This window comes from Macrobrachium nipponense, chromosome 15, assembly GCF_015104395.2.
Source record: "Macrobrachium nipponense isolate FS-2020 chromosome 15, ASM1510439v2, whole genome shotgun sequence".
NCBI lineage: Eukaryota > Metazoa > Arthropoda > Malacostraca > Decapoda > Palaemonidae > Macrobrachium > Macrobrachium nipponense.
Window position 1 is genome coordinate 63010976 of NC_087208.1, and position 16868 is coordinate 63027843.

General features: G+C 40.0%; 1 protein-coding gene across 4 annotated transcripts in view; it reads right to left on the minus strand.

The window, feature by feature from the left end:
• LOC135195013 (prostatic acid phosphatase-like) overlaps positions 1-16868 on the minus strand; it is a 113065-nt gene that overhangs the window by 71958 nt on the left and 24239 nt on the right. The window contains exon 1 of one of the 4 annotated variants that reach the window (XM_064221287.1): positions 14125-14332. The exons of 1 other annotated variant lie outside the window; for it this stretch is intronic. Coding sequence is in view for 2 of the 3 variants with exons in the window: in XM_064221285.1 (XP_064077355.1) it covers positions 14141-14263 (123 nt within the window). In the remaining variant the exon portion in view is untranslated. Of the gene's footprint in view, positions 1-14040; positions 14060-14124; positions 14333-16868 lie in introns of those variants that run through there. 2 more of the 4 variants (XM_064221285.1, XM_064221286.1) reach the window with 2 other exon arrangements.

A 16868-nucleotide genomic window follows, 5' to 3' on the forward strand; every position in this document is an offset into this window, starting at 1 on the left:
TAAAAAGAAACTCTGATCCCTCTTAAATGTAACCATCTCGCCACATTGGACATCATCCTCGTGAACACTTGAGGGGCTGTGCAAAGGCCGAAGCATAGGGCCTTGAACTGAAAGACCCTGTCCTGAATCACAAACCTTAGATACTTCCTGCTTCCTGGATGAATCGGAATATGAAAGTATGCGTCTTGTAAGTCCAGGGTCACCATCCAGTCCCCTGGACGTACCGCTGCCAGTACTGAATCGTTCGTCTCCATAGTGAACTTGGTCTTTTCTACGAAAAGATTCAGTTGACTTACGTCCAGAACTGGCCTCCAACCTCCCGAGGACTTTGCAACCAGGAACAAACGGTTGTAAAATCCCGGAGATTCGTGATCCAGAACAGGCTCTATGGCTCCTTTCTCTAGCATGGAAGCTACTTGCTCCCACAGAGCCGCTTTCTTCACTAAATCGTTGTAATTTGCCCCGAGGGCTCTCGAGATGTTGCGAGAGGAGGTCTCTTCAAGAGAGGAATCTTGTACCCTTCCCGAGCTACGTTGACAGCCCAGGGATCTGCCTTTGTGTTCTGCCAAACTTCCCAAAAACCTTGAAGTCTGGCTCCCACTGTCGTCTGGAGGACTGAGTTCTCATTCTTTAGAGGTATGTCTTGGCTCCTCTTTTAGTGGGTACTCTCTACCCCTAAAGGCGGGTCGAGCGAATGTTCTTCCTCGAAAGGGCTGTTGCGAAGGCCTAGTATCCTTTGGAGTTTTCTTAACCAACTTGGGTGTAAGAACTTCTTAACTGAAGACGAGAGAAGATCTTGAGTGGCCTTCTGAGAGAGAGCTATATCCATAATCACCTCTGAGGAAACAGCTGTTTCGAAAGTAGGGACCTAGGAGAACAGCAACTCCGATTTCTGAGAGTTAGAAACTCCTTTTGAAGCGAAAGAACACAACAGCGATCTCTTCTTTAGTACTCCTGCTGTGAATAACGAAGCCAGTTCATTCGTTCCGTCTCTCAGAGCCTTGTCCATGCAGGACATAATGCTCTTAGCTGTTTCTAAATCCTGCGAATCCTCTTTTCTTCAGGGAGTTCGCTAGTGCTCCCAAAGACCAATCCAGGAAAATTGAAAGACTTTCGAAAGTCCTAAAAATCCCTTTAAAAAGATGGTCAAACTCTGAAGACGTCCACCAGACCTTAGCAGACTGTAACGCCTGTCTGCGTGAGCTGTCTACTATACTGGAGAAGTCCCCCTGGGAGGAGGCAGGTACTCCCAGGCCTAGACTTTCTCCAGTAGCGTACCATACTCCTGACTTCGATGCCAACTTAGCTGGTGGAAAAACAAAAGAGTATTTTCCGCTTCTTCTTATACCTTTATCCAGTCATTCACACGTTGAAGGGCTTCTTCGCCGAAATTGACATAGTCATCTTAAGGAAAGAGGACTTCTTTGGAGTCCTAGTCTTGGAAAACTGTGATAAGGGAGATAACGGAGCTGTCGGTTTGAATCCCCTTCAAAAAAAAAATAGCAATAAGAACGTGAAGTCAGAACCTTATAATCTGAAGAAGGTTCCGTATTCTTTTCCTCAATTAATTCCATTCCTCTTCTGCTGAGAAATGTCTTGTAAATCATTGTCGTGTTGACGCTTCGTTGACGGAATAGCGTCCTGCCGCCTGCGTCCTGCGGCTACGAGGAGTCGGCGTCCTGCCCGCCTCTCGATGTCCTGCCGCCTGCGTCCTGCGTCCATCGTGACACGCCTGCTTCCTGTCGCCTGCGTCCTGCGTCCACAATTGGTCCCGCGTCCTGACGTTTGCGTCCTGCTTCTTCCGAAACTATTTTCTTCCTGTGTTCTGCGTCCTGCAAAACCAAGCGATCGCTTGTCCTCCTAGCGCCAGTGCGCCCTGAGTCCTCGGCGAACGCGTCCTTGTCTTCCCTTTTAGAAGACTTAATGGGAAGGAAATCGTCCTTCCGCCTCGAAGATGCTTGCCCAGGCGCATCCAAGACTTCACCAGAAACTGCCAGCTTGGACTGCATTTCCCTTAAGAAACCCTCGTACTATCCTCCTGAATGGTAGAGGACGAAGGAGGAGGATTACGAGCGGGACTGCGACCTAACGGAGAGCGATCTTGTACTCTACCCGACGGAGAAAGATGAGGGGAAGATACACAAGAAGATGGAGGAGATTCTCTCATCGAAATCCAAGGCTGAGAAGGACGTATAGCGCTAGTGCGCCCCGAGTCCTCTTTAGCACGAAAAAACCTTTTCCTCTTGATCGGAACTGCGTCCCCGTCTTCCGAGGAGGACAACACCTCAGGACTACTCCAAGCCTCACGATCTTGAGCATGTCTCTCGAGAGCAGTTGATGTCCTGAAAGTCCTCTTGAGGGGGCGAGACACCACTGCATACCGACGTTCTCGCTCGGAAGTCGAACCTTCCGAGGACGCACACTTCCCAGTTACGCCTTTTCTGCGGCGAACTGCAACAGCCTGGGAACTTGCAACAGGACTGTTCGAAGGGACGCCTGACCGTGACAAAACCTCTCTCGCCTCCCTTCGACTGTCGACATGCCTTCTCCCTTGGGTCTGGGAGCTTGACAGAGGTCTAGGTCTAGGAGCACGAGAGAGACGATCAGGACGCCCCCTCCACTAACACTTCACATGACATCCTAAAGCATAACTTTATCTGTAAGTCGCTGCATTCTGGTCGCCATGGACGCAAGGGCAGCGAACACCTTCACAATATTTGTATCGTTCGCCTCCTCCGATACAGCAGCGTGGCGCAGGAGATACCTGGGGAGAAAGGAACTACCAATTCTACGTTAGAAGGAGCTGGAGAGGAAATACATTCACTCCTTTTACTAGAAGAATTTGACTTCTCACTACGAGAAACAGATCTCCTTACACGATCTTTCTCAAGTCTCTCAACATATTTCATAAATATCTTCCATTCCTTCTCTGATAAATTCTCACATTCAAAGCACCTATTCTCCCAAGTACACACATTCTCTCTACACTTCTTACAAATGGTATGAGGGTCGACCGAAGCTTTCGGCAATCTTACCTTACACCCCTCTTTTACACACACTCTAAACATACTCCCAGTATCAGACATCTTTAAAGAACAATCCAAAGCGAATGCCAAGCTAACGTTTCCGAGTACAATACCAAAAATCCATGAAAAGTCAGCAACGAGAATGAAAATCCTAGCAGGGAACCACCAACAATGTTGCCGGTTCGGCTGGCAGAGAAAATCTGGCCCAATTGGGAACGGTTCCTAGCGCTAGCGCCACGGTAACGGGGTGGTGGTTGCCTGAACTACTAATAGGTTACTAGCGTTTGCCGCGAGTTTTGAAAATTTCTGCCAGGTGGAACAGAGAATATAGCTATATATATATACCTGCCAGGTAAGTGTCATACATTAAAATAGGAAAGTTTGTACAAGAACACATTACAGCATTTGATATTTATTTAAAAGTCCACTGCCTACATCATACCAGGTAATGGTGGCAAACTTAACGTGTTCTCGTCCACCAAAACACGGTGGTGCAAATTGAATTGAATTTAATATTGAATTTAGGCCAAAGGCCAAACACTGGGACCTATGAAGTCATTCAGCACTGAAAAGGAAATTGACAGTAAAAGGTTTTAAAGGTGTAACAGGAGGAAAACCTCACAGTTGCACTATGAATCAATTGTTAGGAGAGGGTGGAAAGTAAGATGGAAGAAAGAATATGAACAGAGGTACAGTAAAAGGAAAGAAAGGGGTTGCAGCTAGGGGCCGAAGGCACACTGCAAAGAACCTTAAGTAACGCCTACAGTGCACTGCATGAAATGCACTTATGGCACTAACCCCCAATGGGGATGGTGCTGCTAAGGGCACAGCATACAGTTGAGCAAGGTGCCCACAGCCAATGAAAATGGTACTAGACTGTTGGTTAACCTGGGTTGTAGGGAGTAACACAAACTCATCCTCCTCATCATGGTCATTGCAAATTACTGACAGATAAAGATTTCAAATTTCAACAAAATATTTTCTTATAAACTTAAAAAATTAAAATACATCTACTTAATAAAATTACTATCGGTTGATAAGGCACAATACCAACAGCAAAAAACTCCATAAAAAAAAAAAAAATTAAATCAGGATACACTCATAATAAAAATATTGTTCAATTTTGACCATTTTTGGGGGGAAATTTTTAAATTGGCTCGAGAGCATAGTACCCTCAAACTCATTTTGGCATCAATCCCTAAAATTATGTTGGTCATCCTGACTTGAACGGTATCTTAAGTCCAAAGTCAATGAATAACTTACATGATAAGCACACAGAATACTTGCAGACAATTGTAGAGAGTCTGCCTTGATACTGAAAAGACTTCATAAAACAGATCCAGAATCAATATCATACACACCGCAAGGATGACAGTAATTAAACCATTCACCAACTTATCTCAGCAATAAGGTTTTCTCATCATATGAACTACATTTATCTAAAATGACTAAGTTTTGCTAAAAATACAAAACTTACAAAAGCTTCCCTATGTGACGAACTCAATGCAATAAAAAAAATATTTAGCTCCCATATAGATCTGAAAACTTAAAAATACTGCAGGTACAAAGCAAAGGAAGGTTTAGTTATAAATTTACCATCACGCCCCATTCCAGCCAGTGACCTTAGCCCTTCAACTCCACATACAGTAATCTTAAGACAACTTGCAAGGGCTCTCAAATCTAGGCTACACTACCATAATCCAGCTGTGGTCTCTTTCACCACACTCAATCCCACGATTTGTTACTTTTAACCTAACTCTATTGGAGAGCTATGGTATCAAAAGGCCAAAGAGAAAAAACTCCGAGATGTTAGATTGGGTGGTTTGGACAAGTGGTGAGAAAGATCAACATTTTGTCAAAAAAAAGGAAGTAGATAAGAAAGTAGGACAGATGTCTGTAGAGATCCACAAAGTCATAGAAGAGGAAATAAATTAATAAATGACTCATTTCTTATATCTAACCCTTACATGTGAATGGCTAATGTAAAACAAAGTTCATAAAGATAATGATTTGCACAGCTATTTAACTTACCAAGTAATTACATAGGTAACTGAATATCACACTGACAGAGGTGGGACTCATGGACATGTACTACTCCAAAGCATTTATAAATGAAAATGAATTTGAAATAGAGAAAAAGCTATGATTTTGGGAATGCTTCTTGTAACCTTACCAGGTGAGATAGCTAGAGCAGGAAAATACTGACTCCAGTCGTTGCTCATCTCGACCCATAGTGAACATGAATATAGTGTTAGGAGTTGTCCCTACTTAAGTGGAAGCTTTGCGGTTAAGGAATACATACTCCCATGATCATCAAAGCAAAATCAGTGCCCCTGCCCTGGGCATGATATGACCATAAACAAAATTTACCACCTGTAGACCAAGTTAAAAAACAATACCAATCTGATTTAAAGCATAACTGGTGGGTACTCCAGGTACCAAGTAGCCCCAGGCTTCCCAAAACTCAACGAAAATTCATAAGGCAAGGAGATAGAAAAAATAGAAGTACACAGTACTCCTACCCCTCATTTCCCAGTACCACAGAAAAAGGACCTAATGTACTATAGTCCTCAAACAATTTGTACATTGTGTAAGTAGTGATTAGCAAAAACTGATCGACATTTCCAATAAGTTGATTGGATGATTGTATTCAGGGAGATTATGCTGAAAAGTTTAAGATGTGACTACCGCCTGAATGACAAGAGCTTTTACTTCAACAATGGTAAGGTTTCTTCCTGGATACTCAAATAAGATTCAACAATAGTGTCTCCCAAGAAGAAAGAAATAGAGTTCTTGGAGAAAGGTCTCTTTGGAACCTTAACTGAACGCCAGAGGTTACGAAAGTCCCCCTCTAATCTTCTTAGTTCTATCAAGATAGTGTTTTACAGCTCTCACTGGGCATAATACTCTCTCTTGTTCCGAGGTACCAAGGATTCCTGTGAGACTTGCTGTTGAAGGACCAAGGCCAAGGGTTGGAAGGGTTCTCATTCTTTGCTAAGAACCTTAGGAAAAAAGAACAAACTGCATCTCCCTGAACAAAATCAACCTGTCTATCAAGGGCTTGAAACTCTCAAACTCTTTTTGCTGTGGCCAACGTGATGAGAAAAAGTGTTTTTCTAGTTGGGTCTTTAATAGAAGTAGAATGTAATGGCTCAAACAGTGGATCTGAAAGCCAACATAACACCAAATCCAAGTTCCAGGCAACAAAGGATTGACTAACTTGTTAAGCGGTATCAAAAGACTTAACTAAATCTGAAATGTACTGATTCAAGGCTAAGTCTAAGCCTCTATGTCTGAATACAGAATTCAGCATACAATCTATAGCCTTTAATGGTGGATGTTGAAAGACTTTGAGACATTTTCAGGACAGAAAAATTCTGCTAGTTGGGCTATAGATATTTCAGAAGATGAGATGTCACGTCCTCTGCACCAACTGTGAAACACACACTTAGCTTGATAAACTGGTAGAAGAGTCGCACCTACACTGAGCGATAGCGTTTGCAGCTTGAAAAAGCTTTTACTATGACAAGTTTCCTGACAGTCTGAAGCCTGTCAGAACTGGAATTTCTAAGGCAAATATTTTTTGCTAGGCCCTTCCAACACAAAAATCAAACATTCATAAAATACTGTAAACCAATGAATACAAAATTGTAATTAAGATTACATTGTGACTGTTTACACAGAATAACAAAATGTAGTTTGATAACATTCAAACCCTAAGAGTTACTAAAAAATTACACAGGTTCCGAGTTGAACTTGAGAACTGCACTGATCTACACTGGTTGCACACAGATAGACCTTTGCCAACCTATGATTTTACACCTACCCTATGATAGTAAGATCTATTATTATGGCTCATGACAAGATGGCTTGATGCACCTGTATGTAAATGAAGTTTTTATTGTAAAAACTAATATTGTAATACCTACCTGAACACCTGAACTAGCCCTGGTCACTTACCAGCCCGAACCATCATTTATTAAAAATTTACCAAATCTTTGGTTAAAATAAACGATCAGTGTTGCCAATCTCCTGGCAAACACCCTCGTTACCTAGTTACCAGCCCACCGCTAGTAGCCCTGCCTCACGGGCGGGTCACACCTGCCCTCTCACGTCAATCATAACTCAATAACTCTGTAGAGGGGGAGGAGGTGGGGGGAATCATTCAGTGTTCAGGTAGGTATTACAATATTAGTTTTACAATAAAAACTTCATATTGCAATACACCCCCTGAACACCTGAACTAGCCCGATTAACAACATTAATTTGGAGGTGGGGAATCAAATCTGCCCGGCGCTCCACTGTACTAGTTTTTGTCAGGCAATAATTGAGTACGCGAGTCAGTCTCAAGTTCATTTGTCACTCGTCCAAGCTAATCTCCCATGTGTGGCCTTCTAGGCCTGCCATATGTGGAGGGAAAAACTCCCTGCACCTCTACCCTAAGGTCAAAACTCATTGAGTGCGGAAGGGATACAAACCTGTTTCCTCTCAGCTGGCTATGTGCCTCACCTGAGTAGAGGAAAAACTGAAGACCTCCCATGTGGCTCTCGGCCTCTCATGTATGGAGGGAATCTGAAGACCTCCCATGTGGCTCTCGGCCTCTCATGTATGGAGGGAATCTGAAGACCTCCCATGTGGCTCTCGGCCTCTACATGTATGGAGGTTAACTGAAGACCTCCATGTGGCCTTAGGCCTCTCATGTACGGAGGAGACAACCATGTCCATTCGGTGCGTCTGCGACGGTGTCGTCGATCGTAGTGATGTCCTCTTGTAGTGTTGTACCTGCCTGTCTGTACTCTGCCTGGTTGGCACTTGAAAGAATACCCTCAGATAGACCTAGACATGTTCTTTCCTATCTGTCCTAATACTTAAAATCCTCTTGTGATATATCATATCATGAATACCTTATAACATATTCCTATAGTCGCTCCCTACTCTAATACTAACTCAGACAGCAAGATTGTTGGGTTTAAAAATAGAATTTAGGCCAAAGGCCGAGTATTGGGACCTATGAGGGTCAGTCAGCGCTGAAGGGAAATTGAGAAAGTTTGAAAAGGTGTGAAAGGAAGAAAAACCTCTGTTGCACAATGAGTCCAGTGTTAGGAGAGCGTGGAAAATAGGATGAGAGAATATGGAGAGAATATGAAATCAGAAAAGTGAGAGAGAGAGAGAGAGAGAGAGAGAGAGAGAGAGAGAGAGAGAGAGAGAGAGAGAGAGAGAGAGAGAGAAACACAATCGTCTAGGATAAAGAGAGAATATAAAATCAGGGAAAGAGAGAGAGAGATAAAATCAGGGAAGAGAGAGAGAGAGAGAGAGAGAGAGAGAGAGAGAGAGAGAGAGAGAGATTGACGATCGTCTCATATCTCCACCTCCGCAAATTGCAGCAAGTTAAAAGGGTATTATCTTAACGATAATACTCGTATAACTCCGTACAGCTATGAACAACCGAACGAGAACTTGTTGCTAATGCGATCGACTCCTATAACCACATCACTTTATTGTATTGATCAGCGTGTGACAGTAATCGAATCCGATAGCAACATCCGTTATTGTATTCATCCGCGTGGAACGGTAATTACTGTATTCATGTTATAAATGCAGCTGAAGCTAATAAGGCAAAATTACGTTCATCAGCAACCTGGACAGAAGTCCCGAGCTTTTGTATGAATTCCAACGCAGCCGTGGTAAAGAAACTAATAGCATGAAAGAGCTCATTACTGTTGTTTTCACACAGACAAGGATTAATAACGTATAAAATAAAGTGTAAAGGTTCGTATACCTATGAAAACGAGTGAAAAACGAACGGAATCCTAAATTTAACGCCATCTAACCCGAGGGAAAAACTAGCTTCCAATGAGACGTATCAGTCAAATTTTGGTCTTAAATTACATCGTAAGACGAACAGTATGACTTCGTTACATAAGTTAAGTATCCAGATATTCATTAATATGCTAACTAAGGACAAAAACATTAGCCGAGACCAAGTGATATGGTTTGAATCTGAAGCCAAGGAGAAAAAAAAAAATAGACTAGCCGGCATTCTTGTCTGTCTAAACCACACCTCCTTACAATAGTGCTGTCTGACGACAAGCTAGTGTAATTGTAATTTAATTGAAAAGTAATACAATAATATTTAAAAAGGTAATTAAATTAACTTTTATTAGGCCTAATATTAATTTCAGTTGTCATTGTTATTTGATAATACGACTGGTAATAATTTGTAACTGTAATTGACATAAGCTCAATGTAAATACTGACGGCAATAGTCTGTTAAAACGTATGAAGACGTCATACATACAATTCCTTATATCTGACATCTGATTATATGCCCCAAGATAGATACCTCATTGACTATATTAAATGTCAACATAGTTGAAGACACGTCTCCTTTAAGACGTTTGTACAAACTTGGCATAAGTGAGGAGTGTTGTTACGTTAGTCATTTTAGTCAATCAGGAGAGAATGAGATGGATACGGCGACGCAAACCCGTATTCGTCATCCGCTGATTCCAGCGTGAATGACTGCCGAGTTTAGTGTTTATACTACGCCAATATGATGATACACATAATACAATTATAATGCTTTAGTCTGGACAGAATCCGATCTTCATTCTGTTCGATTACATTCATATTAATTATCCTCAGATCGGATTCTCGTTCGTTTTCAATTACACCTGTATTGAATTATCCGAAGTCAAGAATGCCTTAAGCCTACAGCGTTAGCCAATATAAAAATAACTACCGATATGTTGTACAGCGAATACTTTAGGTTAGCTAGGCTACTGAATATGCATACGTATATCATCATCGTGAACACTAGGCTAACCGTAGTAATTTTATTTGATTTCTCTTCATACAGAATATCGTAAGTCAATATGCATTGAACGGAGAATTAGTTGATATTAACAATTATCGTATCGTATACGTAGAGGAAAGTAACCTTAAAGACGCAGGAGCATATCTGAAAGACCAACCCTGGCCTAAAAGCTTCCTGATGCAAGGAACTCGAAAGCAGAAAAATCCTACAAAGATGCTCTAAGGACACTGTGCCTCTAAAAACTACTACTTTTTTAATAGAAAACCGACCCGAAGAAGCCTGCACTTCTCTTCCTAAACTAAAACACTATGTAGCCTATTATCCCTACTCGTCTATATCTGACCTAAGTTTTTTATCATCCTGAGAACTTACACATCGAGGGGAAGGGGAATCTGCTGCCAACACTGCCTGCTCCGCGCCAGGGGGACGGCAGATCCGCCCTGCCCTGGGTGGGCTTGCGGATCCCCATAACCCCCAGCACGGTTAGGGCTGATTCTGGAACAGGGGGCAGGGGCTCTGGAAAAGAACGATTAGTAATTTCAGTATCCCTATTGCTCGATCTATCCTCACATAATCTGACATAAAATCGGTAACAGAGAGTCATCGAGGGAAGGGGAATCTGCTGCCAACACTGCCTGCTCCGCGCCCCAGGGGGGACGGCGGATCCTGCCCTGTGGCTGCGGATCCCCAATAACCCCCAGCACCGGTTAGGGCTGATCTGGACAGGCAGGGGAGCTGGAAAAGAACGATTAGTAATTTCAGTATTCCTATTGCTCGATCTATATCACATAATCTTTTGACATAAAACTCGGTAAACAGAGATGTCATACTCGATGTCCGCGTACTCTCAAGTCTCTTAAAGAGCACTGTCTCTAAGTCTTTATCTTGATCTACGTTAGTCTCTTCCTTGCCTACAGTTACTTCTTAATACGAGACCTTTCCTATGTTTAAGATACCCTAACATCTGGGTCCAAAGACCACTCCTGACATTCCAAACATCTGGTCTTACATTATATTGAACAGGCCTACAATTTACGCATAAGGAATGACTATCGTGTCATAGGGTACTCATCCTTTTCTTGCATTGTTGGCGGAAAGACGATACGTTGTTGAAGCTTCCGCTCGTCGTTTTCTGTGATGTCGTGGCCGAGGATGCAGTAGTCGTTTGTCGTAGCCTGTGTTGTTTCTTCCTTTGCAGAATCAATGTCTAATGACAAGGTATTAAGAGCAATCCAACCGTAATCCAAAGGGATGCGTAATTCGTCACCAAAATCAATCAAATCAAAGGTGCAAATGAAGGCCGGGCAAGACCAAAAAGGAGTTCGCTGTGGGATACATCTGTACTCCACCGCGAACGATAAGTGATTGACGTGAGAGGGCAGGTGTGACCAGCCCGTGAGGCAGGGCTACTAGCGGTGGGCTGGTAACTAGGTAACGAGGGTGTTTGCCAGGAGATTGGCAACACTGATCGTTTATTTAACCAAAGATTTGGTAAATTTTTAATAAATGATGGTTCGGGCTGGTAAGTGACCAGGGCTAGTTCAGGTGTCAGGGGGTGTATAGCAATATATAACTTATGTTACACTGACTATCCTATAACTACTATGGTAAGTTTCCCTATAAACTAACTTTTAGGTCTGGACTGGGCCTGCCTAAAGCAAGTTAAACTAGACTTAGGAGAAGCTGCTGTCATTGGCTACCTATTTACCTTAGGAATTCTAGACTAGCCTAACCTAACTAAACAATCTCCACTGCTTAACATAGGCTATGGCATGATCACTAACATCGTGAGCCCTGGGAAGGGTGAATGGGATAAGGTAAGAGTAGGTCAAACCTAGGGCTAGGATTCCCAAGCCACTTATTGTAAAATGTGAAAATACAGTCTTTTACCACATAAATATTTTATTCCAATAGTTTTCTCACTGTTCAAAATTAAATTATTCTATTTTTTATGTACTTCACAAACCACTTGTTCCTACACTCTTCCCCTCCTTCTCAAAGTTTTAAAAATCAAGTGTATGGATTCAAGTAAAAAATAAAGTAGAAAAATCACACAAATTAGCAAGAAATTACACCAAAAAAATACCATATTCCAGTAGGAATACATCCAAACCCAGCCTTTTCTACCCTAAGGTAGTGGATCTTATCCTGACCTCGGGGAGGAGAAGGCCAACTTAGCCTGACCCTGAGCAGTGTAAATCATATGGATATGGGTACAAGTAAGATGACTTGCACATAGTACTATATATCTGCGGGTTCTGCTTACTTAAAAATAGATGAAAGATATTTCAATAGGGCTGGATCCTAACCCCATCTTTTATTAACCTAACCTAGCCTTGAGCACCAAACTTTATTATCTACATGTTTCTGAGTTTTGTAGAAATATGTAGTATGTACATCTCTACAGCATGAAAATAAGGTAAAAGGAACCACATCTATTCTAGAATGACAATCTTGCATTAGTATTTTGTTTGATTTTTCTGTGATACTGATTACATAAAATCTATATTGAGTAGTGAAGAAGCAAAAAGTTAAGAGTTGGAGGGGAGTTTTGTAGTATGTTTATGAAAAATATTATTGCATCTGCATGCATGTGAGATGAGTAATGCCTGGCAGTTGTCACTTTGCCACTTTACAGCATTATGTTTAAGAATGTGTGTGTGTGCATGTGTGTACTGTATAAGCAGGACATCACCCAAATCTGTACTGTTACACATCACCATATAGTTTGCTACATTTAACAAATTTTTAATTCATTTTTTATAAACTTGAGAATTACCCTAAAAGTTTTACATGTTAACAAGAGCTTTGTAAGTCAGTTCTGTATTCACAGTAATTGCATAACTTTTACTGATCGCCTTTCCCCGATAAAACCTGAATGCAGAATGGAATGAACAGCTTCCTTGCTCATTTTTTTTTTAGTTCATTTGAAATCTGGTGCCATATTGTGATGTGTGCTTTTTTGAAAGGGCGATTACCCTTATTCTTTGTACTTTGTCATTTTGGTTCGTCTGAGTGCCTTTGAATTGTAACCCCATTTTGAGTAATTCATTGTCATTTATCTCTTAAATAATTACCCATTTGATATATTTAACTTTTAGTTATTAATTTAATTTCTACTTTAAATTCAGTAAGTGCATATCAGTATCCCTCCAATTTATTTCACTTTCCTGTGATACAATTTTATCGAATGGTGAACAATATAATTTTATCTGATAATCTTAGTACTGAGTTCATACTTATAAGTTACACAAGTACTAACTTCTAGAAATGAGGTAACAAATATCGAGTCCTTTAAGGTCAGAAAATTAACCTGCGAGTACCCGAAAGATTGCGAGAGTGACAGAAAGGCGACCAACTCTCATCGTACTTCGCAACTACCTACTTAAGATCTGAATTCAAGTCTATAGGGGCTGCTCAGTAGTATAGGCTAGTATTATCCTTGTCAGTAGTGAATTGGGTTGGGAGATATCTGTTGTTATGTAAGGCTTTTAGCGGTTTTTGACCAAGTAAACAACATTAAGCATACAGTTCACTTTGTCCATTAGATCACCTTTTTGCACATAATTCTAATTCATAAAATCCCTAGAATAAGTTAGTACCTAACTTAGGATAGTAGGCTAATAGGCTAACTTCTGAAAATAATAATAAGTAAAACTGAAGACTATTTCCCTGTTCTAGTTCTGGCCAGCGACCAACCGGAATATTTACTACCTATTAGTATTTATGATTTTGTGCATGTCTTCTCTTTATGTTTGTGATACTATTTACTGTCTTTTAGTCATGTTTTTATTTTCATCCCTCGGGTGCTGATATTTAACATGGCACCCACTTTGCAAGTATAGCCTACTGGTGGTTATCGAACCAGAGGGGAACGGTATTCAGTTGTACCTAACAGACTAACATACCATAGAGAGTATTAATGATAAATCAAGAAATTGCAGTGTATACCAATTAAATTTAACACCAACGACTAGCCTGGCCTGGACTACCACTGCAAGCTGTAGCTAGCCTAATAGGTAGGTTAGGTACCTATCCTACGGTTGACCTTATCTGCGCAATGGGGTTGGTTACTGGTTAGCTAGAGTAGGTAGGTCCATTTTGATCAGCAAATTGTCACTAAGTACATCTTACATATGTAGACTGACACCAATTACCTCCCAAGGTAACTAAATTAACAATGAATTATTAATATACCATATTGCAAGACCTGTCCCTCTTCCCAGCGAAGGGACAAGGAAAGCGGTGTGTCCTACACTTTACAGGACGACTTTTCCTTACATAATCATTATCTCACCAGTTGTACTAATTCCAAGGTTCCATTGTACTCGGCACCAACTACTGCTGGACGGATAAACGCAATGACACACATACACAGGCAGAAGTTAATCACTATAGAGAGGGAACGCGAAGGGAACATCTTGATCAACCAACATTTGAGGGAATGCCAGACCCTGAGACCAAAATGTAAACACAGCAGTCTTCCAGATCTGGTGGAGATTATCGTACGCTTGACAGCCGCGACCAGCTTCAATGTCAAAGAAATCATAAGAAAACCTCGATATAAATATTCTTATCGTTATAATTTTATCTCTTTATACAATCACATCAAAGCATTTACAAAACAGTCAAGAAAATTTCTCTCAATTACTATTACTTTTAGGTTTTCCTTAATCAAGAAGTAATTATCGTACACAGTCGTCCCGAACTAGTTTTTTTCGTTCTAGGAAAACGACCATAGCTCATTTACAAAAACAATCGTAATAGGTTAGCAATAATACATTATGCTACACTAGCTTTGCTGATTTATCGCACGCATTCACCGTGGCCTTGACGATAATTACAAATAAATGAGACCATGGAGAAATCAACCGGGGAAATTCTGAAACATATTTTTCTCGCTTTAAGTACACGTGAGTCGTTTAACATGAAAGGATTACTACAAGAAAAATATAATTTCATGCACTGTTTTTATAATAATGTACACAATGCAAGATAGTGTTATATATTATGGCTAAAACTTCGGTGACACACAAAGCAGACTTTTCGGTGTCAAGTAAAGACATTCAAATCTATTAAATGAAAATCATTCCTCACAATCTATAATCTGGACAGAAGTGACTCAAATACTCAAAATTAAACTTTAAATGTTATTTTTCTTTCCAGACCCGGAAGCCTCCTTCAGTCGAAGTCAATGTAAGCAGCCAACGAACGTCATCGTGATTCTCGAGAGACTTGCATGCATGTTTAATTGAGAATGGTTGCTTTCTCTGTAATTTGCTAATACTTCTAAGGTCATGCGCCAGTCGATTACATTCTACGCGGCCAGAATTAAAATGGTCTTCGCTCCTTGTTTACAAGTCGACTTGCTGACACGTGCTGTATGTACAAATAAATAAACATGTAATATTATATATATATATATATATATATATATATATATATATGTATATATATATATATATATATATATATATATATACATATATATATATATATATATATACATATATATATATATATATATATATATATATATATATATATATATCTGTGTGTGTGTGTGTGTTGTAGATGAAAGTAAGAGAGCAGGGCGATGAATCCTAACCAGTTGTATCTGGATCTTACTGTGAGTTCAGGTGTTATATCTTCAAATCCTCTTAATTTGTTTGCAAGGATGCTCCAGCAACCCTTTGCCATTCTGCAACCATGTAACCTTTCTTGTCTGCTTTCTCTCTCGTAACAGAATATTTTTAATAGAACATCTAACACTAACATTCCTTCTGGTTTAATGTAAAAGGTTCCAACAAAGCTAATTTCAATTGTATATGAGATATCGTAATTTCTATGCTTCAAAGTATCTACTGGTTCTTAAACAGCCTCTTTATTCACACACCACCTCGTCTCGACCCACTCTGCTTCAGTCTTTCCTCTTTCTTAGACGTTTTCATACGTTTTCTTCTTTCTGTCTCTCTACTTCTTACCTTTTCTATGCTCTTATTGACTGAATAAACTGATTGGCCTAGATGACTAACATTAACGTCTAGCAATTAAAGCTAATATCTTAATATTATTGTGAAATTTTGGTCCTTATGATCCCATTTATTGACTCATTTCAGATTAATATTACCTGTTATGTCCTCAGGTTGCTATACATCATTTCCTCTTCCGTTAACAAAATAACAAAATCTTTAATAACCATATGCCCTTATTTTATATAGACACTCACGCTTAGGAATATATCTGCCGGCATATACAAGCAGAGCTTTTACAATATATCTCAGCAGTCATTATCGAAAAGATTTATAGCTGTAGTACCATTCATTTCAACTCTGCGAGCTCTGATTACCTCATGACACTTAATAGTGCCATAGTACTACTTGTTGTCTACCTATAAAAATATCTATCTTTCTTTACAAACACTTCATGGCACCCAAGGTCCAAAGATGACACCTGCAAAGGCTTTATGAGAAAAAAAAATCTCCTTTAGGGTTCCCATGGGAAGTACAAATGTCATTTTTTTTTTTTTAATCAGGTGAGAACGCTGCCCTTCCCAGTGGAAACTTAAACTGCCCTTGTGGATTTGTTCCATATGAATAGGTTTTATCTTTTGAATAATAATAATAATAATAATAATAATAATAACTAATAATAATAATAATAATAATAATAATAATAATAATAATAATAATAATAATAATAATAATAATGTATATCTTAAGAGCAAAGTCCAGTGGAACGGAAAACTTAATGGCCTTTTTTGTCCCAGTCCTGAAACGAGAGAGAGAGAGAGAGAGAGAGAGAGAGAGAGAGAGAGAGAGAGAGAGAGAGAGAGAGAGAGAGCCTGCCTTTTTAAAGGCTGGATTGTAGGAGTCTTTAAAAAAAAGATGAAGAAAATATTTCTCAATCTCAAAATAATTTGATCAAAGTAGAAATATTGTATTATATATAATTTAGAAATATCTGTAATTTTTCGCGGTTATTTTTGTTGCAAAAAAGGGGTAATAAAGATGAGTTAAAATAAA